The following is a 27,686-nucleotide window of genomic DNA, read 5'->3' as shown; positions in this document are numbered from 1 at the left end:
TATGTTTTTAGAGCCTTTTTTTCTATTGTTTGGAAATTATGCGATTTACTATTATCATATTTTTTGCATCAAATTATACTCTAATATTAGTAACACCACGCTTCAGCTTTATGAATAATTTTATGTTTTTCCTTGTTTCCAAAGCTAACCATACAAATAAGCTGCTGGTTGTTTAAGATGGCAACAGATTTCCTATGGCAGATATTTCAGAAAAATAATAGGTTGTGTTATAATAAAAATCATGTCATATTTTGTAGCTCTTAATGACTTTTATTCAGCCGGACCCAAAATGGCTCTTTGGATATGAAAGCTTTCTTAAAATACTTGGGACTGTTGTAGATGTTTTCCTTCCCAGAGGACAATAAAACAGTTATAATAAAGGGGTTAAGATCAAAGCATGTATTAGTTCAAATGGCCCTGTCTAAGGAGAATTTTTCTGCCATACAAAAATATTTATTGAAGTATGTGTTTGTAATATTAGAAAGCTTAGATGCTGTTAATACTTCTACAGCAGTAATAGCTCTCTAGCACACTAATAAAGAAATTACCGAGCATTTTTTTCCAGAAAACAGATACAGAGTCAGTCAGACGAAGTGAGAAGAAAGACAGTATTGTGCTGGCGTGATCAGTCGTTAAAACAGAGAGACCTGCGGTAATCTTCCGACTGCTCCGTCTGGAAATCCCCCTTTTCTCCTACAAACAAATGCTCCTTGTCTGGTCTAGACTTTGTGTGTGTACGTCCATAACTGACGGTGGATCCATGACTCAGCTCTTAATGACAGACCGTGCCACCTGCTTCTACCTCACACATCCACAAACACCTGGCTGCTGCTGCTGCATCCAGTCTTTCTTCTAACATTTAATGCATGGGGAGGGGTCGCACAAATCCTCACTCACCCTACCTCATTCCTGCCATTCATCAGCTGATCACTGCCATGGGTTGCCTCAGCAGTGAGGTCATTTTTGTTATCACACCTGTACTTTTATTACCCAGTTCAGGGAGGATTGAGGGATGTCTTTACCTGTTAACAAATTCAGAAGACTGCAGTAAAGGAGTATGGACCAATTCCATGTGGAATAGTTGACCCCAACCCTTAATGACAGGAATGCAATGAAATCCGCCTCTAAGGTCTGATTGTTGACAATTAAATTTATTTATTAAAAACCCTAAACATATATCATAATTGAAAAAAAGTTACCTCATTTATACACGGTATATTTACCTGATTACATAAAACAAATTAATATTTTTAACACAGTTTTTTTTCTCTGGTCCAAATATTTCAGATTTCTGCAACAGCTGATATCATTTATAGAAATTAGCATCTGTTTATTTCTTATTGACTTTATTGTTTCCTTTACATAGAGTTACTGTAGACTTCACACTGATCATCCAATGGCAGAGTCTGGCTACTGCCAAGTTGTTTGTGAGACTATGTCACCCAGCTGGTCATTTCAGACATTTGTGCAGTCAAACATAAACACCACACGTGATTCAAAACGCAAACGTCTTCCCACTCAATCAAGCACCCTCACATTGCATCGTTTGGTTATGATTGGAGATTGGACAATAATTTAGAAAATACAGAGTGAAAAAGCAGAAGTGAAACACGTCTGCACTTACTGTATAGACCTGAATGTGTTATGCCTCATGCTAACAAGAGTGTGAACAACTTCAGCAAACTGCAGGTGCATTTTGGGGTATTTTCAGAATAACAAATTTCTGTAATTTGTTATGAAAACTCATGTAAAGGACCACATGTAACAATCTAGTTTTATGTTTCATAAAAAACTAATTCCAAAACCACAAGCTTTTATTTTATTTTTACATAGTCTTAGCTTGTAAATATCTAGAAAATGCTTTGTTGCCAGAATTTGGTTAGTTTAAGATTCAATACTTGCCATTAAAATATTTTGATCTTTGATCTAAAGCTGCATCTAAATGAAGTTAAATAGCAGTTAGTGTTAAACGTAAAGATTTCTTTCTATGTTGATATATATATATATATATATATATATATATATATATATATATCAACATTTCACACACACAGTTTCTCCTTCCACTCAACTTTCCATTAATATTTTTAGACACAGTACTTTGTTTACAGCAGCTTTGTTAGCAATGATTTTATGACTCACCCTTCTTGTTGTATGTTTATAGACTGTCTGTTGGACAGCTGTCCAATCAGGGTTAGGGTCTTAATATGGCCTGAACATAACATTGTTTAATTCCAAATAGTTCTATTATTGTACCTTTATAATAATATATTTGTATCTTGAAACATATCACTCTACTCATAATGAATAACTGAGTTACATAAGGGTTGATATACAGTGGAATCCTCTTATAGTGGTCACAAATATAGTAATCAACCACTTATAGTGTTCAAATTGGCTCTGGACCAACGTTAGCACTATAAGCGGATTCCACTGTATTTGTGATTCAAACAATAAGAAATTTTGTTGTTTTTCTTTTTCTTATAAAAACCTGAACAACGAAATGCAAACCAAATATGAGTCGAATAATCTGAAAAAGCTCTACGAATACAGTATGTAACCTAAAATCGTGACCCTTTTCAAAACACTTTTAATCGGGCTCCTAAATGTATTTTCTTTTTGTTTCTATTTTCTATTTTCTACCGACAGTGAGATTCAGTTCAGCCAAAAAAAATAGTGAGAAGTGAAACAGCCTTTTAGAAATGAGAAAAAAAATAGATGAAAAGTGCATCTCGTAGCTTTACACTGTAAAACACTTTTATTATTACTGTAAGTTTCGTTCTTTGCTCTTAGTAGAAATAAGTTTTTCAACACTAAAGTCCCACCCTTACTGTAAGAAAGAACTATAGAGTTTCTTCTGCTCTTGGGCCCTTTTATGTGCGCCGCACAGACTGATTGACGAGTCATTTAAAGGTGTAGAAGCTACAGCGCTTTCACTCTCAGTGGTTATAACCACCGCAGCACATTATCGGCACTGGGATACTATTTTCAGCTCCTCCACTCATTTTAACGAGCACGCGTTCTGATAGCGAGCTGGTTTGACTCAAATGGTCCACCTTTGATCTGGTTCCTGAGACGCTGACATGGAGGCCGTGAGATAGTTACATTCGTTTGGGTACTAGATGGCCGCTTTAAAAAAGGGGCATTCCAAAAAAACTGCCCCATTACTGCTGCTAATTTCCCCCTTCAGGTTTCCCAACAGCAGTCATTGCTGCTGGTGACAACGATGGAGAAACGTGACTTACAGAAAACGATTTGATGTTTCCATAGCCATGAGATGCCTTTGATAAGCCGGCAAAAAAAAAAAACCTCGCCCCTTGGGATTTCGGTTTTGATGTTGACAAGCAACTCATTATAGCAAATCTGGGTGATTTCGAAAAAGGATGCTAATTTCATCACCTCAATATCACTGAACAATAGCTTTCAGTCATCACCAATATTATGGACAATTTCCATCTAGCCTATTTTGTTCATCTGATCTGATTATGGAAAGATCATCAGCCTTTTACTCATTGTGTAAAACATTTTTAGCCAAGGAAAATTTTTGGATGTTTTGTTAATATTCTTCAAGTGACTGTTTTGGTTTCTATCATCATAATATTATCTGTTTTTGCATTAGTTTTCCTTAAATGCGTGAAGGTCCAGGGGTTCCTTAGACTCTACCAAAGGTTTTCCAGCTTGCTAATGTTCTGATTTCGCCCAATAATTTCTCACAGCTGATACCTTGAGTAAAGATCACTTTTGTATTGTGATATTTGCCAATTAATTTAAAGCAAAAATATACTGAAAATGCGGCATTTATTTTATGAAGACAACAATTACTGTATTAATTGATATTTGGATTTTATAATAGAAATATGCAAAAATATATAATTAGAATTAGTTTCAAAGTAGATATTTTAAACAATAGATTGATTCATAATTTTGTATCAGTATAAAGTTGTGCAATGTTTTAGTTCTCAAAGAGTGAAGCGTTTAGTATGTTGGTATCTGGTCAAACTATAGATTTAAGGGAACCATCGATGGAAATGACTATTTTTATCATTTTGGATAGACCTTCACTGCCCTTGATTCACCTACTTGATGTTTAATTTAGGATGCTTTATATTAATTTAAACTCTTTTAATCACAATATCATCTATCCTATCATTGACAAGTCTGATAAGCTTATTTTAAATGGTTTGCCTGTCAAGCTGTCTGTTCTGCTAGAGCCTACAGTGAGCTGTTTAACAGACATGCTGCCTACTGCTTGCCAACTGTCGTTATAAAACAAATTAACCAACAGTGAGTTACATGGTGCCACTTTAGTTTCTCAATTCTTGATTGTCCTGTTTTTTTTAGCACAATAAATCTATTAGTGTATACTTAATTGTATGCCTCTTTCAGCCAGCTGACCTACAGTGAGCAGCAAAACCCAATACAGCTGGAGAAAACTTCACTAAAAAATTTCAAAAAAAAAAAAAAAACATTTTAAAACCTGGAAACATGGTAAACAATTTAGTCCAAAGACTTTTCCGTTTAGTAAAACCGTTTCTCTACAATTTTTAGATTAAAAAAACATGTTCACTTTTGCTCCGTACAGAGATACATCATTTCTGTACATCCACGACAAATATGGGCTGTAGGTTACTGAGGGCTTGTAGTTGTCTTGTATAACACTGTAGTTCTTGTCTTGGTTGATGCAAAGCGATTCTAAATGATGAGGCACTTTGCAAAGAAACCATGTAATCAAAGAGTCCCTCCATTTCGCTCTTGTTGGTAGGTCTCTCTCTGGGTTTGCTGTTTTGCCGCACCATCATCAATCCTCACCCGTTTTCTTGTTTCCAATAAAGAGTATCCTCTGAATAAGAGATTTTTATGTTTATTATGTACATCCAATGTAGTTTGCTACAAAAAAACAATCTGATAATGAGTGACATATTAAGAGGTCTGCTTGAAAGTATAATAGAAACACAGCTAGTTTTTGCCTCAATGCAGCGGTTTATAGTTTATTAAAGTAATTGGACCAATAGTAGACCAAATCTTCCATAAAACAAACATTTACCAATTTTATCTCAAATTTTTAGCTAGCAAAAAAATAAAACGTTTTGTGGTGTTAATCTACCAATAATATTGTAAAATGATTTATATAACTTGATTGCTTACCGACCTTGTTATATTTACTGGGATTTTTACATCACTAAACATCCTAAGGTTAAACCAGCTCCACACGTCATGCATAAAGACATGGTGGTGGCAATATCATGCTATGGGACTTGGTTCTCTGGTGTATTTTGAGATGGAGAAAAGGATACAGGTTTTTTTTATTTCCTTTTTTTTTTATATCTACATGTTTTTACAGATTAATATCTGATAAGTGTGGTGCACATTTGTGTTCAGTCCCTAAAAGTTAAACCTTAATCGAAACACAATTCACTAAAAATAACAGGTTGTGTGGGGTGCTTCTAACATCTATAGGTTGACAAAAAATTGTTTGAGATCTTTTAGACTGGATTTAACAGCTGCTGCATGAATTCTCAGTTTGATTTAAGTCGGAACTTTAACTAGGTCATACTAATGCATGAATACTTTTTAATGAAAACATATTTTTTCAAATGAAAGAACAGCATCTAATCCAAGGCAATTAGCCTATCTATAAACCCTGTCAACTGGCCAAACCAAAATCACATAATATCAATTTGAAATGCCTGAAATAGCATAACTTAATTTAGCTGTTGTGCTTTAACCCCTAGAAAGGTCTATCCTGCCTTATTAAATTTAATGATGGACAGTGGCCAAATTTGGAGGCTCGACATATGTCCCGCGGATGGAACAGGAAAGACAACCTCGCACAGTGGTGATACCACCACCATGTTCTACCATACGATCGTGTGTCCAGGCTGATTTTGCATGACTGCAAACAGAGCATCTTCATTCACATGCCTTACATTTTTGGCAGGTTCCAAATGTATGGTCTTGCATCTTTCTGCTTTTAACAGTGGCTCTCTTCTTGCCGTCGCTCCTTATGTAATAACAGATGTTACCTAATAGTAGTTTTCTATGCTCTACTTAATTATGTACAACATTTTGTTGGTTTTTGAAATGTTTTATAGTCAAAATGTGATAAAAAAAAAAGTTAGAAGTGGAGGAACCCTTATCTAATTGGCATGCCATGCTTGTATTAACAGGTTTTTTAACACATACAACCCAGTTTTGGGTTTACCAGAGCTTTAAAAAGTGGGCAATTTCTCATGTCAAGACAACCCGAATTGGCAGAGCGATGCCTCTATAATTAATACTTTTTCCTATATGTAGTGTTTGATATTACCAAGGTCAGGCAGAGCAAAGCTTAGGTTAATGTAAGGGGTAGATAATGAAGAAGATGAAAGAGGAACAAATGAGCTGGGGTCTGTAATGAAGGAGGAGAGGTCAAAGGTAAAAGAGGGGTGAGTCTGGATCCTGGAAGATTGGAAGGCCACGGCAAAAAAAAACGAGGGAGCACAGGACGGGGGAGTGGGGCTGGGTGTGTCAGGATGAATGGAGAGGAGGATCGATCGAAGCGGTGAGACAGGTCCACTGACTCAGTCACATTCCTGTCATCCAGATTTATAGCAGCTTGGGGTCCTGAGACAGGCCCGGAGCCGTGGCCAAATTACAGTCATCTACAGCATTCCTCTGCTGCAAACACAGGTTAGCAGCACAGCCGCGCTAAGTGCTAGGTGCTGCCTGTTGACAAATGACTTCCTTTGAAGGGCAAAAAGAAAGAAGGAGACGGTCGGAGAGAGGCAGGCTGTTTACTGAGCCAGGGCAGAGAGTCACACAGTCTGCGTTTTCTTTTGTTGGAGAGCAGCTCTGCCATAAGTAGAGATGAAGACTGAATGTTTGTATACATGTTTGGGTGTGTTTGTACAATGTGGGCACAGTCACCACAGGCCCGATTATGCAGTGGAGGGTCCCCTACATGCACAGGGACACACAGAGCGACGGATCAGCAGTGTGTGACCTTTGTTGGGGGACTCTTGGCAGGTTCCCAGGCTGTTAGCGGTGCTGATAGCAGCTCAGACCTGAGGCCGGGTTCTGATCTGAACTGATAGGAACACTCAGAGATCCTTCACATCATTTACTGCCATTACGCTGCATTATATCCCCCTAAATGGCTGTCTAATAGGTTGTTCTTTTTTTTTTATATTTCCTCCAGGTGTTCACAGGCACCAGTCCCAGGACCTCTCAGGGTATTACTCCCTTCCTCCAGGTGGCGTTGGCCAAATCACTCCTTCCATGAGCTGGTGAGAAGCACACAATTTAAATTTAAAATGTCCCAAACTTTACTTTGGTTCTTTGGACGTAAATAATCTGTTTTTATCAGTTTTTCTTTCCCGGGGTGTTTGTTAACTTAAACCTCTAAACTGCAGATCAGGCAAAACAAAAAGAAAAAAACTATGGAAACTTCTAAATTAATGGTGATTCAGTTTTAAAGCTAATCCTGTTTGTTCCTTAAATGAGAAGAAAACAGAGACCACTTTCATGTTTTATAATTTTATACCCCCAAAAAATTTTAACTTAACAAAGAAAATAGAAAGTAGCCTTCTTAAGTAATAACTCAAACAGTGAATTACATTTTCAGGACATTATTAAGAATTTCAAAAAGTATAGTTGCACCCTTAAAACCAGAATTGTTTCAGAGCTTTTGTCTTTTTTTCTGTAGTCTATTCATTTTATCAAGACATAATACACCATGATTTTTCCATCCCATAATTTTTTACAATTTTCTCTGGAAAAAAAAAATTGTTATGATATTTTAGAATTGTCTTGGTATATTTATTCTTTCTGAATCTGTCTTTATTCCAACAAGACATAAAACTGACATTAGAAATCAGGCTAAAGTTCATCTTCAGTGGATGAAAGAAATCAGAAAGTCAGGAGGAGCTGAGAGATTCATTCTTTTTTTTTTTATTTATCTTTTTTTTTTTTTTATAAAAATTGTTTTATTACAATAAAAACAAAATCAATAGTCTCTTTGAACGGATGCTTTTTGAAATTTAGAAAAAGGAAATAACAGAAGGTTTTAATCTTTTTCTCAAAATACTTTTGATAAGAAAATAACTCGTAACTAGTTTCCTTAAAATTGCTCTTTCCTCAGCTCAGTCCATCTTTAGATTAGATCAGTAAAACCGCTTTGCACATCATGATGCTGCCACCACCTAAAACACATCAAATAACAAATCTGAAAGATCTTTAAAAGCCTGAAGAAGTATTGATAAAGACCACTTCAAAAGACTAAGGAAGCCTGACTTCCCTTTTAACTGATGTTAGTAGAGGTCAACCAACACCGGTTCCTGCCAAACACTAATAGAAGATACAGAAAACCAGCCAGTGAAAACAGCCACGATTCTGACAAACCTTAAAATCTGTATTTTAGGACAGAAATCAATCTGGTGTTCTTGTTTTTTTAAGTTGTTTAATTTCTTAAAGCTGATTTTTATTAAGTCATTAAAAAATCAGCTTAACATGCAGCTTCGCTAGATGTAAGGCGGCACTAATGCAACCTTTCAGTACTGATCATGTTTATTTCTGCTACAATAACCCACTGAAGTAACCGGCGAAAATATAATACATCAAATTATCTTCTTTTTTTTTTTAGGTAATTTTACCCAAAAGAAAATCCTTTAAAGCACATAAATTGACAGATGTGTAAACAAGTCATAGAACATTTTTTTTTTTCCGCTCCTTATATGTGTTTGTTACTTTCCATTCTTTTCTGGCCGTGGTGGATTTCCAACAACATGGAAACTTTAAACCAAAACTGCTTGTTTTTTTCTTCGTTTTTGTTTTTTGGTTTTAGCTGAAACTTTACAGAAAAAGAATCCCCAAACAGAGGCATCTGTTCCATGTTTTCTCCTTTTTTTAATATCATGCTGTGTGATTGTGAATCTGTAATGTCAGACTGCCAGTTATGGATCGACATAAATCCGTTTTGAGCGACCTCTGGAATCTGAGCCGCTCAGGGAAAAAAAAAAAATCCTCTCAAGAATATTTTAAATCTTGCATCAAATGTCATGAAGATTTAAGAAGAAAGCTTCTCTTTTAAATGTGCGATTACATGTGTGTTTACTGTATATGTCTGCGGCAATACTGGTCCCCAGATATTCCTTAAGCCAGTGATATAGAAGCGTTTTTATCTTCTTCACAGAAAGAACTCTTCACTGTGGATTTTTCTAAGCGTTGTTAGCAAATAATCTGCTTTGCTTCAGATTATCTCCTTGTTTTAGGTTATTGGGGGACTTAAATGTCAAAGTGATGTTTTTTTTGTTGTATTGAATTTGAGCCTGGGACTTCTGTCCCTCCATAACCACATCCTGGTGTTTCCACTCGCCTGTTGGCTTATTGGAGATTTTTATCTCACACCATCAGAAAATTAAGATTTCTTGTTTGTTTGTTTTTTCTTTTAAAGGATGCAGCTTTCTGTTTGAGCTCACAGTTGCAATAGAGTTAGTTGACATCTATTTGAAAGTTAAGTTTAAACTACCATCCTTGGAAATGAAAGAAAAAAAGGTAAACACCTAAAGAAAGAAATGTGAGGGTAGAAACTGGCTGGAGAAGCATGAGACAAAACATCAAATAGCTACAGAATCAAATCTGGACTTCATGCTGAATTCACATTCCTTTATTTTGATTTTAAATCAAAGCTGGTGGCTTATTGAAGTTGGATATTTAATTTCAGTATAAATTAGTCTGGTCTGCAAAGGCTTTTAAAGATTTCCCGGAACAGGCCTCGTTTTGGACCAACTGTCCCCGGAAATGTCCCCGATTTTACCGTTTTATGAATGAGGGGTGGAAATGTTGTTTGTAAACTGTTATTACGGTAGAAAGTGTGCATGCTGCGCACAGAAACAGCTATTAGCTAGCTGGCTGGCAGCTATTAACGTATAGATGAGGAGCAGAGTGCAGAACTTTTAAAACAGACTTTTATCAGAACCGGTCTTAGCTGCCCTGTGTTATGGTGAGTGTGTTAATCGGTTTATTTGATTTGAATCGGGCTGATCTTTGTGTTAAATGTTTAGACCATTGGCTGCAGCTGGCATGAGTAAATAGACTCAGATAAAATTAAACAGAATGATTGAAAAATTCTTGTAAGGAGCTCATCTGGTTCGGCGGTTCTCCAGGGATCAACAAGAGTTCATCTAACGATGTTTTTAGAACTGATTAACCTTTAGTTTATATCTTCAGATAGTTAATATAAGTAGAGTTATAAGTTGTTTGGCTGTTTTATGGTTGTGATTTATGAGTATAGACTTCCAGGCTTAGGTCTAAATTTACTGGAAATGTCAGATTTCAGTCAATTTCAGGTCACCTTACTTTAGAGGTTTGTTAAACAACAAACAACATCATGAAGATTAAAAAGTCAGGGGAAATTGGAATAATGTCTGGAATATACAAAGCTGAAAACCCCTCAGGGAGCTCTGTTTAGTCAAGATATATCGGCAGAAGCTAAGTTAGGCAGCAATGGTTACTCTGGAGGAGCTGCAGAGATCTTTGAGGCTTAGCAATAAAAAAGCCGTGCTGTTTGCCAAAATAGTGAGAGAAAAAAAGTATAAAAACTATAATAAGAAACTACAACAATGACAAAACAGCCCTTTGTTTATAATGGTTTTGACAGGACCAAGGTGGATCTCTCGTTACCAAATGCCAACTAGATGTAAAGCTGCAGTTCCCAGCATACCTCAGCTCAGTCATGCCTTTCACATACCGTCACTGGGTTTTTTTCTCTGGTGTCAGTCTGGAACTGCTGCTGAAAGAAAATAAGTTACCTTTTTAGGCTCCTGACGCTGCAAAATCCTGACTCCTTATTAGATTTTGGTTAGAAAGAAAAAGAAGAAAGTGGGCTTAAACACCTGACCTGTGCTACGGAGCAGATCGGGCTGAGGAGATGAAAAGTGGAAGAGTCTGATGATAGTAATGATTGTAAAGGAGGTTCAGATAATGGATGTGGATTCAAATGTGTGTTTGTGTCTGCGTAAATCCAGGGATAACTCAGCTGAGGGGGGGTTGTACTCAGGAGATTGCAGTTTTCTACATATCAAAGACTGTTTCTCACGTCACATCCCCAACCCTCGACCTCCCACGGTGTTCATGTTGCTGCTGCTCCGCTGACACATAGCTGTCAGCAGCACGGATCCACACTCTGCTCTTTTCAGGAGTAATTGTGCATCACAACGTCAAGCTTTTATTCACCCATTTTAACCGATTCAAGACTTTATTCATGCACAGAATAAAAACCATTAACTGTCCTGAATTAATTAAAATAGTTGGGGAACGTTAGCCTAGATGGGCTTTATAAAGATTTTAAAAAGCAGTAAACGTTAACCTGTAAAGCTAAAATCCACCTCCTGCTCCCATCTCTCCCTCTGCTGTGCCACGGCAGGCAGAGCCAGCCCGTCTACCCTGCCTTGTCCCCTTGTGGATTCAGGCAGCCCTACTCCTCCGGTCTTCCCAGCGCATCCTCCTACTCCAGGTACTACATCCTGCCGGCTGGAGCAAACCAGGAGAAACGAGCCTAGAACGGAAAAGTTTTCAGAAAGCTGCGCTGCTCAACGGCAAGCTCCCGTTTACAGCACATCAGTAAAAAATAAATAAATAAATACCTTGAGCAGGACATTTCTATCTGTTCTTTTATAATCCTTTATAAAATCGGTGTGCTGTAAATGGGATCAGCTCAGCTTTTCGCCAAAGCTATCCAAGCCAAACTGAGCCGAGCTTCTCGCTGCTCAAACTTCATGAGAAGTATCATGATGAACACCTCTGCTGCTTCAAGCTCTGCGTTTATGTTTGTGTCTCTCATCTTTAGCCTCAAAGTTGCTACAACAGAACGCTATGTGTGCCCACTTTAAACACTTTATTGTTACCATTCACTCATTTAAAATTAATTTTGTTGGAGGTCTCTGCAGCATATCAAGGGTTGCTTACAAAACAGATACGCATAAAAAACATGAAGATCCAGTTTTTAATAGGCATTTAAATGCACCATAGTTAAAATGTGTCATTTTATCATATCATTGGTTTCATCTAATATATATATTTATTTTAAAGAGGCCACTGTTTGTTCTCAACGGTCATAATCTGCTTGGAAAGTAGATTTTCTTTTTCATTTTTTATACTATTTCCAAGTAGAACCTGAAGTGAAGTGTCAGATTTTTTTCTCAGCAGAGCATCTAAACCAACAACATGCTTATTGTTTTTTTTTTCATTATATTTCTTTTACTGACATGCTTCTTAAGCTGCCAGCTCTTGACGCTTAACGCTGCAGATGTTGTTGCTCTGTGTCTTTCTTTATGTTATTTTAAGCATCTGCTGCTCTTTCACACAAGACTTTAAAAATAAATGTCATTATTTGTTCACTGTCTAGGTTGTAAAACAAGCTGTTTCTTTCATACTTTAGCTGCTTTCTTAAAAAGAAAATACTTTGGCGCCCTCTAGTGGTGACTAACGGTGAAGCCTCAGCTGCATTATCATTATCAGAATATATTGCATGTAAAAAAATGTTTTATTAATTTGTTACATTACATTAAAATATTAATTATTATATTATAATGATATATGAAGACATATATAATAACTTTTATATAAGTTTTCTTTGTCAGTCTACATTGGTAAATTCTTTTCTTCAGGTCAGCTGTTAGTTGCCTCCTAAATTTCAACAATTAGTCAGCAAATAACTTTTTAAAACTACACCTTTAACCAGTTAAGACTCAACAAATTTATATTTGCTCTTTTTTTATGATATTTAATTGAATTTGGATGTCAGAGGATACCTCTTTCTGCTTTCAGGCAAAATGCTTAGCCTCTCTTTTGACGCTCGCTGTGCTTTCCAGCCGTCGGTCGATGCTTTTCTCCGAGCTCCCCTGTTGGAGTGGCTCATCACACTTTCTTGTTGTCTCCCCCCCGTGTTTTAACCCCCCCAGGTTCCCTCACTCTTTAATGCTCGGGCCATCAGGCGTGCATCCTACAGGGATCCCCCACCCAGCCATAGTACCCTCTTCAGGCAAACAGGAGCATGATCAGTACGACAGAGGCATGTACATGTAAGTTACCCCAACTCTAGCGCATGTTTCCTTCATCATAATCATGCCGTTTACTTTTCTGCTTAAATCGTTGCTGACAGCATAGTTTGTATCAATGTTTTTTAGGAAACCACAAATGGAGGTCAAGCGAGAGAAGGAGCCCAAGAAACCGGTCATCAAGAAGCCTCTGAACGCCTTCATGCTGTACATGAAGGAAATGAGGGCAAAGGTTATCGCCGAGTGCACGTTGAAGGAGAGTGCCGCTATCAATCAGATTCTGGGACGAAGGGTGAGGAAAACACATGACCGCAAACATGTATTCTCATAATTTGTCCAAATCCGCAAGGGAGACACTTTGCATGGTTTATGAACATCTATGCATTTCTTTTCTTTTTAACTCTAAGTTCCAAGAATCAATACAAACATTTCTTGTTTTATTCTTCCAGCATTTTCAGCACCATGTATGTTGGAAGTCTAAGAAATGTTTTGCTTGAAGTGCTGATAAGATTAGTCTTCAATTTATTTGGGAATTATTTGATTTTTTGTGTGTGTGTTTTCAGTGGCATGCTCTGACCCGGGAGGAGCAGGCCAAGTACTATGAGCTGGCCCGAAAAGAGAGACAGCTCCACATGCAGCTCTACCCGACCTGGTCTGCTAGGGACAACTATGTAAGCAAACCTTCTTTACTCCCCCTTACACACACACCCTCCCCAAAAAGCTTTTAGTTGCACTAAATGAGTTTCCAAATAAGGATCTGTTAAGAAAAGAAGGGAGGACAAAAAAACAAACTCCTTTTTTTTGTTGTGGAGAACTGTTAGCCAAAGTGATGAATTTTGTAAATGGGTTTGTGGTCGGGTTGCTGTGGTAACAGCAATGAAAAATTAGATACATAAATCATGGTTTATATTTCAGTTTACGTTTTATACATATATATATATATATATATATATATATATATAAAATGTTGGAGTTTCCAGACTTTTTATTCTTCAATTGAAATCCTAAAATTATACTTTTTTTTTTCTAGAGAAATCATGCTTTTGCTTACATTTGTGGTTTCCTTAATCAGAACTCGTCTGTTTTATTTTTCTGCTAATTGATTATTTTTTTAGTTGAGCTGATTAAACCTGCAGATAAATGCAGTGTTGTTCAAATGGGAGAAGGGGGGCATTTAGCTTTTTATGCACTTTTAGAAATGGCTTCTTAAACTTGGGTTTGATTTAGGTTTCAAGCAAATCTTTGAACCTCCTATAGTTTTTTTATTTTTGCAAAGAATATGTCAAAGATTATAAACTGAACTTTAAAACCTTGACACTTTGTTTTTTTTTTTTTTTTTTTTTTCAAACAGGTCTTATTCGGTATTAAATTCTTTATTTAATCAACTTAGCACATTTATTTTTAAGCACATTTTATTTTGAAAGAAATCTTATTCAAACTTAAACTTAAAAAAGATACAGCCAGATTCCCAGTTTGTTCTTCACATTGTGTCTTTTTCAACTATAAGTTCATTTGTTTTTCTCTTCTTTTCCAGTTTTAAGTATAATTTGCTTAAGTCAAAAACAAAACAAATGTTTGAGCTCTTTGATGTTTTAAACTTTAAGAAGGAAAAAAGGTGTTTTAAAGATCAATAAATGTCTTTAAGTTTTAGTGATGAAGTATAAAATCTGTGATAAACAGAGACCTGTTTGATTCTCTGAAAATAAAAACGGGAGCGAAAGCACACCAAGAACAGCTCAATATCTCTGAGTATTTGATTTGAAGAAATATCTTATTCACTGAACTTTATTGATGCCTTTGCCTGCAAACCTAAATTGAAAAAAAAAAAAAAAAGATACAAAGAAGGCTCCTGTGTGGTGCATGCATTTTTATTTATTTATTTTAAAGTTTAATGTTTTGGGGGTTGTACTAAACCTGGGCTGCTGTGTGCCTCTGACCTCTCAGTTTGCTGTTGAACTCTTGCAGGAGGCGGGCCTTAGCGGGGTCGCAGGGGAAAAGAGTAAAGCTGATTGGGTAGGGACTCATCTAATGATGGATTTATACCTCTGTGGTGTGGGTTGAAAGAAAAAAAATATGTTTGAGAAGCTGCATGAGAGGGGAGGGGGTTGTGGGTATTTCTGTACGAAGTTTGCATGCACCTTCCAGAGAAATCTTTATTGACGCACCCACCCGAAGCATCACAAACAGCATGTGAAGAACACCAACAGGCCCATCTGATTGGTCGGCTGTGGATGCTCTTTATAAACTGCTATTTCTTATTTCTGTTCTACTAAAACTCTCCATTACACAGAGGTATAAATCAGCCCACTTTTTTTAACTAACAGAGAGCAGGCTGCATGGCTGGCCTCGCTGCATCAGTTTATTTATCCTCTTCAGTTTCATTTCACTAGAATCGCTTCATGTTTTTTAAAACAAAGAAAACAATGCTTTCTAGTTGTTAATTACTTTATAAGTTTTTTTTGTCTCTTTTTGTTTTGTTTTTTGAAATGTGAAAATACACATTTTGACTTATTTTTTTAGACTTTCTTTCAAAAGAGTCAGACTCTTTTGCCATGTTTTATTTTATTTTTTTTCTGGAATGCCTCCTGGCACATTATCTGTCATGCTGCAGGACCTGACTATTACAATGAAAACATGAGAAGGAAATAAATTTAAGTCCACAACACAATGCATCATCCTTTGGTTGATGTCCTACTGTCCTAATGCACAGTTTTAGGCAAGTCGTCAACCTTTGCTAAATTTGCTTTTTATAAATCACCCTATAAAGATATCAGGAAATCTTTATCTTTTCTGCTGAATTCAGTTAAACTTTTCAGTTGGAAAATCTTTTCCTGACTTAAACTTAAATAAAAAGAAAACTGTAGCCTGGATTGAGTCCCGTAACTTACATTAGGTGACCTTCTGTTCCACAAAAATACCAAAAACAAAAGAAAAAACAATCAGCTACTTACCGAGGAAATATGCTAACTATAACAGGCTTAAATTGAAGGCAAATGAACCTTTTCTCTATGTTTCGACATTTATCGCAGAGTCTTTATCTTTTCTAAAGGCTCTAAAAATAGCAAAAAGTTACAAACGAACGGCCCGCCTGTCCCTCCACTGGTACTTTATAGTCTGTTTTCTGGTATGAGCTGTTTAACCGGTCGCCTGAATCCCTGATAAAACTGCGCTGACCCACATGACCAAGAATCTGCACAGGCATTGCAAGGGTTGCCTAAAATTCAAACAATGCCTCTTAGAGCCTATTGTTGTTCAAAGCCAATGAAAGCTGTCTTAAAAGAATCTGTTTTCTTGTCTTCAAAGTTTTCCACTGCTCTGCAGTTTTTAAATGCTTTAAACATTTATACCTTGTTCTTAGCTCCCCCTAGTGCTAAGTGTGAACAGATCTTATAAGTCAATAGCTCAAAGTTGTTCTATGTACTCAACTTGCTATTTATTGTAAAGAAATTTGTTGTTTTTTTTACTCTTATGATAAATATCCAGGCGTCACAGAGATCTTTTAGTTTATCTTTCTCTTTTAGCACCGTTGGGTCTTATCTCATTTTTGTGCGCTTCATACATCATTAACTCCTTTAGTATTGAAGCACAAAACACAGAAAACTGAGTAAAAAGGGTTTTATTATTGTTCCCGCTAAGAGTTTTACAAGCTGAAGACAAACAGATATGTGTTCAGAGGTGCAGAAATATTAATAGCTCATTTCTTATTATGTAGTCAGTTGAGAAGTTTTAGGCTATTGTTAAATGTTTGCCTGTTTAACACACAGTAACATTTAAATTCCCCCTAAAGGCTCCAGCAGGGGAGAGAAAAATAACCGTAAAGGGCCACATTTACAGATGACATAAAAGACTGTCGGCCTACAAAAAAAGATTTAATAAATTAAGGGGCTGACTTAAAAATATATATATATATATATATATATATATTTAAACACTTAGAGTCAAAAATCCTCTCAGCAGAACCTAAAAAAATGTGCTGCTGGTAGACTACATGTGTTGGATTATTACCAAACTTTAGCTCAGATATATAATGTCTGGGACTGAAGTATATTTTGATGTATGTGGAGAACCCCCCCCACCTCTCATGTCACACCTCCTTTGGTCACTGGCCCTGCAAGCAGAACAGGAAGAGAAGCTCCACATCTCACCCCACACGTGTAGAGGGTTTCTCCTGCAAAAAAAAAAAAAAAAAACCTCCATACACGCTGCTGAATGCACACACGCCCACAGACAAGAGGAGCTTTATTTGCAAGATGAACTGTTGTAAACCACACAGACGATGCTAAGAGCGAGGCGTGGAGGGCAGACGTCGGAGTGTAGGCGGTAGATTCCTTTACCCACATCCTTCATCTCACTCAAATACGAGGCCTCGATTCATCATCTGCAGATCTGTGTGAAGAGCTCTGATGTTTACCTCAGCAGTTATTAATACACACTAGCTAGGCTGGGCCTGTAGACACAGAGACATGGACAGAAATATCAAGTTTTTTCTTTTTTCTTTGTTTGTTTCTAAGTGATCTGAAATGAAAAAAATAAATAAGTAGCTTTGAGGCTGATTTTAGAAGATCTCTGCTTTTTTAACACCTGCAGAAATAAAAGGTTTTGCATGAATCTTAGAGTTTCTGAAGCGGTGCAGTAGAATCTCTTCTCTTTCTTGCTTTAGTTTTGCTTCTTCAGAGCACAGACTGATCTGGTTGCAGGTTGGACTATTTTTTATTTAAATGTTTTGTGTTTGAGTATTTTATTTGTGCTTGAAAAAAAAAATTGAGCGACATCTCAGAAAGTTTAGCTTTTCATCCTCTGCCTTGCAAACGCACTAATACTCCTCAGAATTTGTCTCGTTTACGTGACAGACCGACACAAAGTGGTGTAAAATTGTGAAAATAAAATGTCTTTTTTATTATTTTATTAAAAGCACATGGAGCATTTTAATTTCCAGCACATTTTAACTTCACTCCCATCTTCAGATGACACTCTAATAGAAAACAAAGAGAGTCCATCTGTTCATGGAGGAGAAACAGCAGACATATTGAAGGAGATTATTTGGGCAGATGAGAGTAACATGTTTTATTTTCACCTGCATATTAATGCATTAAATCAAGGAATCTGTGATCATGCTTATGAAACAGTTTTTCATGGAAACTCTCCATCCTACCTAACTGAGCTTGAGTTATTTTGCAAAGGGGAAAGGAGGGAATTTTCATTGTTTTTCAAACAGAAAAAGCATGAATAAAGCTGATAAATCAGGCTGTGCTGAACATATATTTATGAACCAGTATGGCGGAATAATATTGTTCAGAGCTGCTAATAGGCTATAAATATCTCCAATTTCAATTGCAATTATGGTCTGCATGCTAGTAACGTGTTTTCATGCTTGTTGTTAAAAGCAGCCTTGTACCTAAAGTATTTATTTTAATCATAGGGCAATGTTTTTTTTAAAGAAATTTATGTTATTTATATTTATTTTTCTTTTACCTATTTAGTGTTTAGGGTTTTTTGTTTGCAAAGGAAAAAGAAAGGAACCACACATTAGATAGTGAAATTGCCATAATCATGATTTTTACAGCGTTCCTTCTATCGGGCAGCTCTCAACCACTGATATGTTTTTGGGAATTTATATATTTTTTCCAATAAATTGGGGAATTTTATTTACCACTTTTCTTCTACGTTGTGTTGGTCTTTCACAGGAAACCCCACTAAAAACATTGACGTTTTGGACAAAGTAAAAATAATATCCAATTGTTTGTAGTTTGAATTATCTGCACCATTTAATGGGTTTTTGGTCACTTTAGCCATGTTTGAACTTAAACCTGTTTTCATTTTAATGCCTTGTTTTTTTCTTTTTTTTTTTATAATGATCTGTGTCAGGTACCTGGGTGAAGTTGCCTACTCAAGGTATTCAAGATGGACAAAAATTGTTTTAAAAAATCTGGTCATGTTTTCTTATGTCACCGATATTTAAAGGCTGTAAACTCTCTGTGCTCTTATATATTCAATATGACAGTCGCACAAGTAAATGAAACCATTTTTGGTTGGAGGTGGGGGATGTTTATGACATTTGGAGAACATGACGGTGGGCAACTTCACTCAAATATAAAACCTGAAAAACAATTTATTAATACTTCATACTTTAGCATTAGTTTACTTTTATATTCAGGGAGAATTACATTCCACTGTAGCTTGTATTAATAAATAAGGTGATAAATAAACAAAATTAACTTGATATATTTGGGGCATTTTTTTGTGTTTCTCCCACAGGGCAAGAAGAAGAGGAGAAAAAGGGAGAAGCAGCAGGACTCCAATACAGGTAAGCATCTTCATATACACTTTGCAGACAAATGACCAGGGTAACAAGTCCCAGCTGTCAGAGGATGGGGAGAAACTTAAACATGCGTTGGCGCTCTGAGCTGCTGCACTGCAGCAGGATGTGTGTCTAACGTCAAACCACTCACCCACTCTGCTTTCCATACAACCTGAATTAGAGAGCTTTTAATCCCAGAGTGCGGATGTTAAGTCCTTACTGTTCTGCATTAGTTTTATTCTTGTCCATATAAATAACGTGACTAAAATTATTTAATGAGAGAACGTTCGTTGCAACATGTCGGCTCAGGCTGGTTTGTTTCTTTGCATTTCGCTCTAACAGCTTCAGCACAGCTGCCTTTCTCACAGTGTTTGCTCGGAGCCTTTTCTCTGAGTGACATTAACAGAGCTGCATCTGTGTCTCTTGGTGACTTTGCTGTTTGTCAGTCACATTGTGCTACTAACAGTTTTGGCTTTTTTTTTTTTCCAAGGTGCTTTTTTTCCTGTCATGACAAATTTATTTACCTCTTCCTTCTTTTTTTCCCCTGTCAATCTCTAATTTTCCCCCACTTTGTTTTTGCTTCATCCGTTTTTTTTATATATGTGTTTTTTTCTTTTTGCTTCCCTCCTCTTTTTATTTTTTTGTGCATGTTTTGCATTGTGCGCTCAGACCCGGGCTCTCCTAAGAAATGCCGAGCTCGCTTCGGCCTCAACCAACAAACGGACTGGTGTGGTCCTTGCAGGTGTGTACCCGACATTCATCCACTTCCATCCAGCCGGGATGCTGCTCCCCCATAGAACGTCCCAGATTCATCTCCCATTTAATCATCTTCTAATGTGCATCACAGTAGTCTGATTGTCTAAGAGGACAGAGCTGTCCTGGAGGTGGTTATCATCTGTCTCTGATTAGCTGTTCTAATTTGAACTTATGAATAATATTAGGATTTGAGATGATTCCCACCTTTTTCCTTAAATGGAAGGAGTTTTTTTGTTTTTATACAGTTTTTAATTGAATTGAAAAGAAGAACCTTGATGCTCTTTTGCAGCAAGACAAAACGTGCTGATGACACACATAGATGACACAAACCTCCTTTAAAGGCAGCTCTGTCTCTGCATGTTGTCTGTCACTAACCTGCTGTTCACAACAAAAAGGCATGACCAAATAATCTTTAACATTGAGAATAAATATTATTACAGCTGATATAGGTTCAGATTAGTATTTACCTTTTTTTTTCTTTTACAAAAATTGTATAATCAGACACCTTTTCTATAAAAGGGTCCTTAATGTGGTTTAGGAGTCCATTGTGAGAGCTGTCAGAGATTGCTGCCCAAATACGGTTTTAATACGGTTTAATACGGTAAACTTCAAAACAGCTCACAGGACAAAGGGATCTACGTTTTTAAAAGCAAAAAAATAAATGAAAATAAGAAACCTAAATCAGGGGGGAGAGAAATCATACAATTCACACAAAACGGGTCAAATGAGAGTAAAATTAGCATTTTAAGAGTTGAGTTTGAAGAAGTGATGTTAAAACATTACAGTTATATTAGAAACGAATGAATTCCTGTTAGAAATGTCCCATTTTAATGTCCCATATCTGCTGTGTTTTTAAGATGAAGTCAGGATTGTTATTGGATTGTTTGACGGATCGGATGTTGGAGTTTCATCTTTTAGGATGAAAAAATGCAGCTCTCATGTAACAGCTGAGAAACCATGTGCTGCAGGTTGCTAAACTAAACAAGATCCTTTAATTTGCTCTTCTGTCTATCAGATTATTAGTTAGAAAGAATAGATTGTTGAGGGTCAGAAACCTGGGATGCTAAACAATGTAGGTGCTTAGAATTAGATCCGTAACTGATTCTTTCTATTTATTTTCATAGTTTTCCATCTTAAATTCCAATATTTGTTCTCCTTTTATATTTTATTTGGACATTAGTTCATTACTCTATATAGTTTGGTATTAGATTGAAGTGAAGGTTGTTGGATTAGAGTCGTGCACATTTCTAGTGCAGCAGCTCCTGTATGTCACATGAAGAGCCGCCTCCTCCTCTGGACGTTTCGCCACAAGTGGGCAACAGGCAAACGTCCCACTTTGTCGCTCTGATGCAAACAGAAGCATCTGCAACAACCCGACACGCAGGAGGTTTTTCAGCTTAGCTTCGTTTTAGTCGCATCGGGCCGTAGAGTATTCCACCGCGGTCCACGGATTGGATGCAGGATTCGGGGAGTCTTGTGCGGTTCTGACATGAAAAGCTTGCCTCCACCACTGCTGCACTGTAGCAGCCCCGCCGTCTTCCCCGCTATCACGTCATGGAAATCTGAGTGTGTGTTTCGGTTTGAGAGAACAAAGGGGGCTGAATGTGGTTTTGAGCAAATCCTTATCACCACAGCTTCACACTCTCCCTGCAGCGTTGCATCGCGACAGCTTTCTCATGCCCATCTGCTTTCAACTTTCTCCACTCCTGCGATGTGGTGACAAGCAGCTTTTGATGGTGAACTCTGACATTTAGAAATCACTTTCTATTGCAGAGTTCCTCTCTTTCTCTCCCTCTGTCTGTCTAAATTTGGCCCAGCACCTCTCCTTGCGGTCAGGCCTGGTGACTCATATCATATTCTGGTAATGATCATGGGATCCTGTTAGCAGCTTTGATGCTGCACGCCGTGGTATGCAGCTCTCCTTTAAAGCAAAGCATCTCAGAGAGCACGGCAGGTCTCTGTTAGTTCATACATGTTTAGCTGATGGCAGGAAAACACTATCTGTATTACACTAATCAGTGATAACTAAAGTAGTGCCGCTTTTTAGATACTGCTCCTAGATCACCACCTAGACTTTCTGAACTAAATCCATCCTGATTGTGTTTCTAAGATACAACAAAAAACCTGTTAAATGTAATAATTATTGATCATGATGAAGTTGGAAGCATTCTATGACGTAGTGAGGGCCACAGTGAGGAAAAATAAAATGGGGGAAGGCTTTTTTATCCTTCTACAGTAGTAGCCATTCAAAATTCCCCAATTTTCCTTGATGGGCCCTTGGCTGGTCCCCTACAATTCCTTTTTAAACTTCAATCTTTGTACGAAAATATTCTTTCTGTCATGATTTGTGGACATTAAGATCTAAAGAGAAGCGTTATCTCCTGTTCAGACCCTATAATTCACTGAAAGGGTTGAGTCAGAGTAGAAAAAATATGCACACCAAGGAGAAGGTCAGGGGCTGGAATTTGGAGGGGATTTTTCTTGGAGCTGCAGGGAAGTGGGCTGCCATTCGCCTGGGGTTTGACTGATAAGGCCCGTTATGAATGGCTGCTAATGTACCATGTTGGTGCAACTGAAAGGTGGAGAATAAAGTGGAACTGCTAAAAAAAAAGGCTCCCTTTCAGAGGCTGTAGGCTTATTAACATCGCCAAAAGATCAAGCTAATATATGCCATCATTCATGTCCATCGATGTTATTGTCAACTTTATTCGTAAAATTGTTTTCAGCTTCTTTTTTTATTGACAGTCCAACTTTATTCTCAACCCTGGTTTTTCCCTTAGAGCAGGCATCTCCAACGTCGGTCCTCGAGGGTTGCTGTCCTGCAGGTTTTAGAGGTTTCCTTGCTCCAGCACAGCTGATTTTAATTGAAAGCTGATTGACAGGCTGTTGCTCAACTTCAGTCGTCATAATCAGCTGTGCTAAAGCAGAGAAACCTCCAAAACCTGCAGGACAGCGGCCCTCGAGGACCGACTTTGGGGATGCCTGCCTTAGAGTGTTTTTTGGGAGCAGCGATGGTTATAAAAGCTGTCAGCTGCTGGGAGGAAGGATCTGTGATAATGCTCCTTTGTGCGTTTTAGACGCACACTACAAAAATGATCTAGAATTTCTTGAATTAAGTGTATTTACTTGAATCTGAGAAGGTAAATGAGATGATTTGCCAATGGAAACAGTATGTTTAATCTTAAATATAATATATAATCAGATAATATACACTTGAAATAGGACAATGTAATTGTTTTTTCAAGTTTTAAATGTAAATTGCCTTTTTCCTTTGGCAAAGAATCTCACCTACTCCCTTAATTTATGACAAAATCTTAAGAATCTTACAAACAAAAGACTATTAAGATTTAAATTTTTTACAAAGAAGAAGCACAGAAACTAAGACAGTGGAAGAAAAGTCTTTATATCAAAAATATGTATTTATAATGTGCCTTTGTTCTTTTGGCCTTGTTTTAGTGTATCACATAAAGTCCCCATTAGATTCAAACAATCTGCTGAAGGACGTATTTTAAGTGTCTGTGTAATTAAAACATTTTTTCTATATTTTTCTGTACTCTACTGTTGTAAAGCTGGACTTCTACCAAAATGTTAACTCAAACAAACCTTCAAGCAGAAATATTGCTGTCAAATCATCATGTTTTGTTCATGAATGCTTGTTTCCATGTTCATTGACCTCATTGTGAATGCTGCACCTTCACTGAAGCCCGCTGACGTCTCCCATCCACACTTTATTCACAGATAACTCTCTCTGACTGTTCCTAGGAGGAAAAAGAAGTGCATTCGCTACCTTCAAGGAGGAGGCTGCCCCAGCCCATCTTCTTCAGATCTAAGTGCTATAGACTCTCCCCCCTCCCCTTCTCCCTCACGCCTCCGCCTCTACCATCAGCAGCCTGCTCCCTCCCCAGGCTGCTCCCCGCCGCCTGTCTCGCCGTCTACTCGCCTCCCCTCACACACGCGCTTGCACACTCGCTTCCCATCAGAGCAGTCTGCCGGTAAGCAGACGGACTTCCGGCAGCCCCCGCTGGACAAACACCTCCCGAACACGCACCTGGAACTGTCCGGCAGGCAGACGCACTGCTCTACGGCGCTGTCTGCCGCCAAAGTGGCAGGACTTTCCCTTAAAGTGCTAACAGAGACTCACTGATCACGAGGATCCGCTGACTTCACCGTCACTGCTCCCCTTTCCTCGGCTTCCTCTAAAGGCATGACGCTTATTCTGGTCACCTGCCTTCATCTAACAGTTAACAGTCTGTCAGGTTACTGTAAAAGTCCTCATTCCTATTTTATATCACAGATAAGGCAAAACAGACAGGTCAAATAATAAGATTGATTGGTGAAAATGATGCATTTGACACGTTTCTGATTTAAATCAAGGTTTGACGTGTATTTAAAGGTGGATCAATCAGAGGTACAATACACTCAGCTGTACAAGAACATTCAAATCTGTTGAGCTTTTATTCATGTTTCAACCCTCAGTGATCTTTATTAGTGTTTTATTAAATAACACAACATACGACAAGATGAGGAAATGGAAGGAAAGATACATGTTTTCCTAGATTTATCTTGTAGAACTCCGTTCTGCTGCCATTACAGTTCTTTAGGATGGGTCTCTAACCTCTGTGGGCATCTAAAAGCTGATATTTCATCCATTTCTTCTTAGACTGCTGCAGCTCCATCAGATCGTATGGAGAGCATCTGTGAAAATCCATTAAGTCTTGCTGGTGACCATCAAATGGCATGAATCTAGACTTTGACTAGGCCATTCTAACACATGAAAATGCTTTGATTTGAACCACCGGAGCGAAGCTCTGACTATGTTTACGTGTGTTTTCACTCCCTTCACATATTTCTGCAAACATTCCTGGTAGTTTTAGGGTGATCTGCAGCGGTTGCTTTCTGCTGCACATAAATGCTCAGGATGTAGACTAGAAGGTAACACGTTGGTCTCATCTGAACACGTCCTTCTGGCTCCACAACTTAAATTGAAGCACATTTTTAATGGGACTTTATAAAGCATTCCTTTAACAAGGGCATTATCCTTATCACTTTTTGATAAGAGGCACGATTGCCCTGTCATCACATCCTCTCACCTACGATGAAGCTCTGCAGCTCCTCCAGAGCCACCATGGTCTCTGATCTGTTTAGGCTGTTTGCCATTACTGGGCAGGTTTACAGTTGTTCCATACTCTTCCATCATCAATGAATTATACCTCAACTGTCAACCAGAAGTGATCCACTGGGTTGTTGAGGATGGTGAGAAAACTTATAGTTTCTCGTCTTTTGTATTGTCATGAACACTCCTAATAAAGTACTATAATATTTGTAATGTGCCAAAAGGTGTAAAAAGTTTAAGTATAAAGACATCCTCAGGGCCCTGTAATCTTGACTTGCCTCGAACATCTAGAGATTCAGAGTGGTTTTAACTTTCAGGATAGTTCCCCTTTAGAGTAAATTCACATCATTTTGTTCATTACTCAAAAAGATCAACTGATAAACTAACAAATGAGATTTTAAAGAACCACCGCCTAGCCTAACAGTTAGGGGACAACATGTATGAAGGTAGCCGATTTGTTTTCAGGTAAATTATTTCCCATTTTTATGTCTCATAGCTGTACCTGATCTGTAAACGTGAGAAGAGCTGTAGGCAGTCCAGCTCGATCTCTGATCTCCTGGGAAAACCATGTTTTTAAGCTGCAACGTCGCCATGTGTTGCTGTTTTCAGAGCGGTGAAGCAGACCCCCATGTCACTTCTTTTAGCACTTTTAGGCTTCCAATCTCTGGCTTAAAAAACATTTTTTTTACTACTTTTTTTTGGTCTAAGAATCTCAAGTCATTTTATAGGTCATTTTTTTTTGTTAAGATTTGTTTTCTCTTACCTGCAGCTCCATAACTAATCTGTGACCAATGGGTACTATTATATTGCATTGTCTTGTAAAGTTTTATATTATAAAAAAAATAACTTTTGTATGTTTTTATGGAATAAAAAGGTAAATTGCTTTAAAAAAATATAGTTTCCAATTTTTTCTAAAAAGTAATGTTTTGTCCCTTTTTGTGTACATTTTTTTTTTGCAGTCCAGTATTTACTGCAGAAGCCTTCAAACTATATTTTGTGTTCTCGTTCTGTGCATGTTTCACATGTAATGTTACATTTCAAGCAAAAGGGGGGATTTTTGTATTTTTTATTTTAATGCTTTCTTGCAGCTTCAAACTCAGCTTTTAAACGATGGAATAAATATAGGCTGAGCCTTTGTACTATTCTTCTCCAGCAGATGGAGCCATAGGCATAAAAAAAACTGGAAAAAGTCTTTGTACCTTCATGCTTTGAACCCTCTGATGTATTGTTTTTGTTTGATGTTATTAAAAGTGTTTTAAATATCTTGTTTGTGGCTCCTAATTTATGTAATAGAATAGAGAGAAAAATTCAAGAGTTATTTAGACAGAATTCAATATTATCACCTATATACACTCCATATAACTGGTGACAGGCCAACAGAAAGACCACAGCACATCCATTTGAAAGGCTTTATTATCTCCTTCAGTGTGTTTATCCAGCTTTTAAAAAAAACCAGCATCACAGCTAAGCTAGGAGAGTCAAATTAAATACACAAATGCCTTATGGATTAAAGCTGTGATGGTGTTGACTTCATTTTCCCCAATTAACAAGCTAACAATGCATTTGTACAGGCAAAATAACATTCACCCTTGTTTTTCTGTCGTCAAAATTTTTTTACTTTATTTGAATCAAGGAACCTCAAAGTAAATTCTCCAGTAAAAAACAAAAAGCAAACAAAAAAAACAAAAACATCTAGAGCAACTAAAGACAATCTGATAGGAAGGGATTTATTTTTATCCCTTTAAGGGCAAAAACCAACGAAAAACAGGACTGGGTTTTATGTAGATGGACAATAGGAGTGAGTGAAAACAATACTAGGTGTTTTAGCTTTGATTTATTGACACCACACAGGCGATTTAAAAATGGTCATGCTATTAATGGGATACAGAAATGAAGGGAACTAGAGAGCAAGGTGGAATCTGATATCCTTTCAGAGAATATTAACAAGTATGAACAACGCCAGTGCAACCAGTAAGCAGGGACAATCCTTGTCAGTGTGGTAGTGTTGGCAGGATCAGCCGCTTTATTTTTCTTCACACCACTGGTTCTCTTTGCGTACCTGTAGACAAAAAAAAAAAAAGTGGTTGAGCTTTTAAGGCCAATTTATGCTTCTGACGCATAGCCTCTGCAACCGTCAAATCTGTCTTTAAAAAAATCCTGACTACATATCGGACGGTCGCAAAACCGCGCCGACCTCAAGCGGAAGTGTGCAGACAAAAAGCAGCTGTGATTGGTCCTTGGTATAACTTTCCGGCTATCTGTGTGGTCGTCCTTCTCGAATCTATGGTGGGGCACGCCATTTTTAAAAATCCAGCAATAACAACAATGGATACTCTAGATCCATATCCGTGACATCTTCCAGACGCGTCATTGTTGTTTTGGAAAATAAACACTCCCGCCAGCGCAGCCGAAGAAGTTCTTGCGATTTCTCGAATAGGGTTCCTACAGCTTAAGGAAAGTTAAATTTAAGACTTTTTAATGTCAC

General features: G+C 37.5%; 2 protein-coding genes across 14 annotated transcripts in view; one reads left to right on the top strand and one right to left on the bottom strand.

Moving 5' to 3' along the window:
- Window positions 1-26,455, top strand: part of tcf7 (transcription factor 7 (T-cell specific, HMG-box)) — a 78,033-nt gene extending 51,578 nt beyond the window's left edge. For 3 of the 13 annotated variants that reach the window (XM_015376551.1, XM_015376552.1, XM_015376559.1), the window contains 9 exons: window positions 7,178-7,265; window positions 11,402-11,491; window positions 12,939-13,058; window positions 13,164-13,326; window positions 13,598-13,705; window positions 15,000-15,047; window positions 19,290-19,338; window positions 20,002-20,074; window positions 23,851-26,455. In XM_015376551.1, coding sequence (XP_015232037.1) covers window positions 7,178-7,265; window positions 11,402-11,491; window positions 12,939-13,058; window positions 13,164-13,326; window positions 13,598-13,705; window positions 15,000-15,047; window positions 19,290-19,338; window positions 20,002-20,074; window positions 23,851-24,232 — 1,121 coding nt within the window. In that variant the 3' untranslated portion in view covers window positions 24,233-26,455. Of the gene's footprint in view, window positions 1-7,177; window positions 7,266-11,401; window positions 11,492-12,938; window positions 13,059-13,163; window positions 13,327-13,597; window positions 13,706-14,999; window positions 15,048-19,289; window positions 19,339-20,001; window positions 20,075-23,826 lie in introns of all 13 variants that reach the window. The other 10 variants (XM_015376555.1, XM_015376556.1, XM_015376553.1 and 7 more) reach the window with 8 other exon arrangements.
- Window positions 26,456-26,604: 149 nt separating this feature from the next.
- Window positions 26,605-27,686, bottom strand: part of skp1 (S-phase kinase-associated protein 1) — a 7,672-nt gene continuing 6,590 nt past the window's right edge. Inside the window, exon 6 of the mRNA XM_015376529.1 lies at window positions 26,605-27,260. Within this exon, the coding sequence (XP_015232015.1) occupies window positions 27,225-27,260 (36 nt within the window). The 3' untranslated portion in view covers window positions 26,605-27,224. The remainder of the gene's footprint in view (window positions 27,261-27,686) is intronic.

This window comes from Cyprinodon variegatus, unplaced genomic scaffold (genome assembly GCF_000732505.1).
Source record: "Cyprinodon variegatus isolate N-32 unplaced genomic scaffold, C_variegatus-1.0 Scaffold136, whole genome shotgun sequence".
Classification (NCBI taxonomy): domain Eukaryota; kingdom Metazoa; phylum Chordata; class Actinopteri; order Cyprinodontiformes; family Cyprinodontidae; genus Cyprinodon; species Cyprinodon variegatus.
Note: the sequence above shows the minus strand (reverse complement) of the source record. Positions and strands in the feature narration are given on the sequence as shown.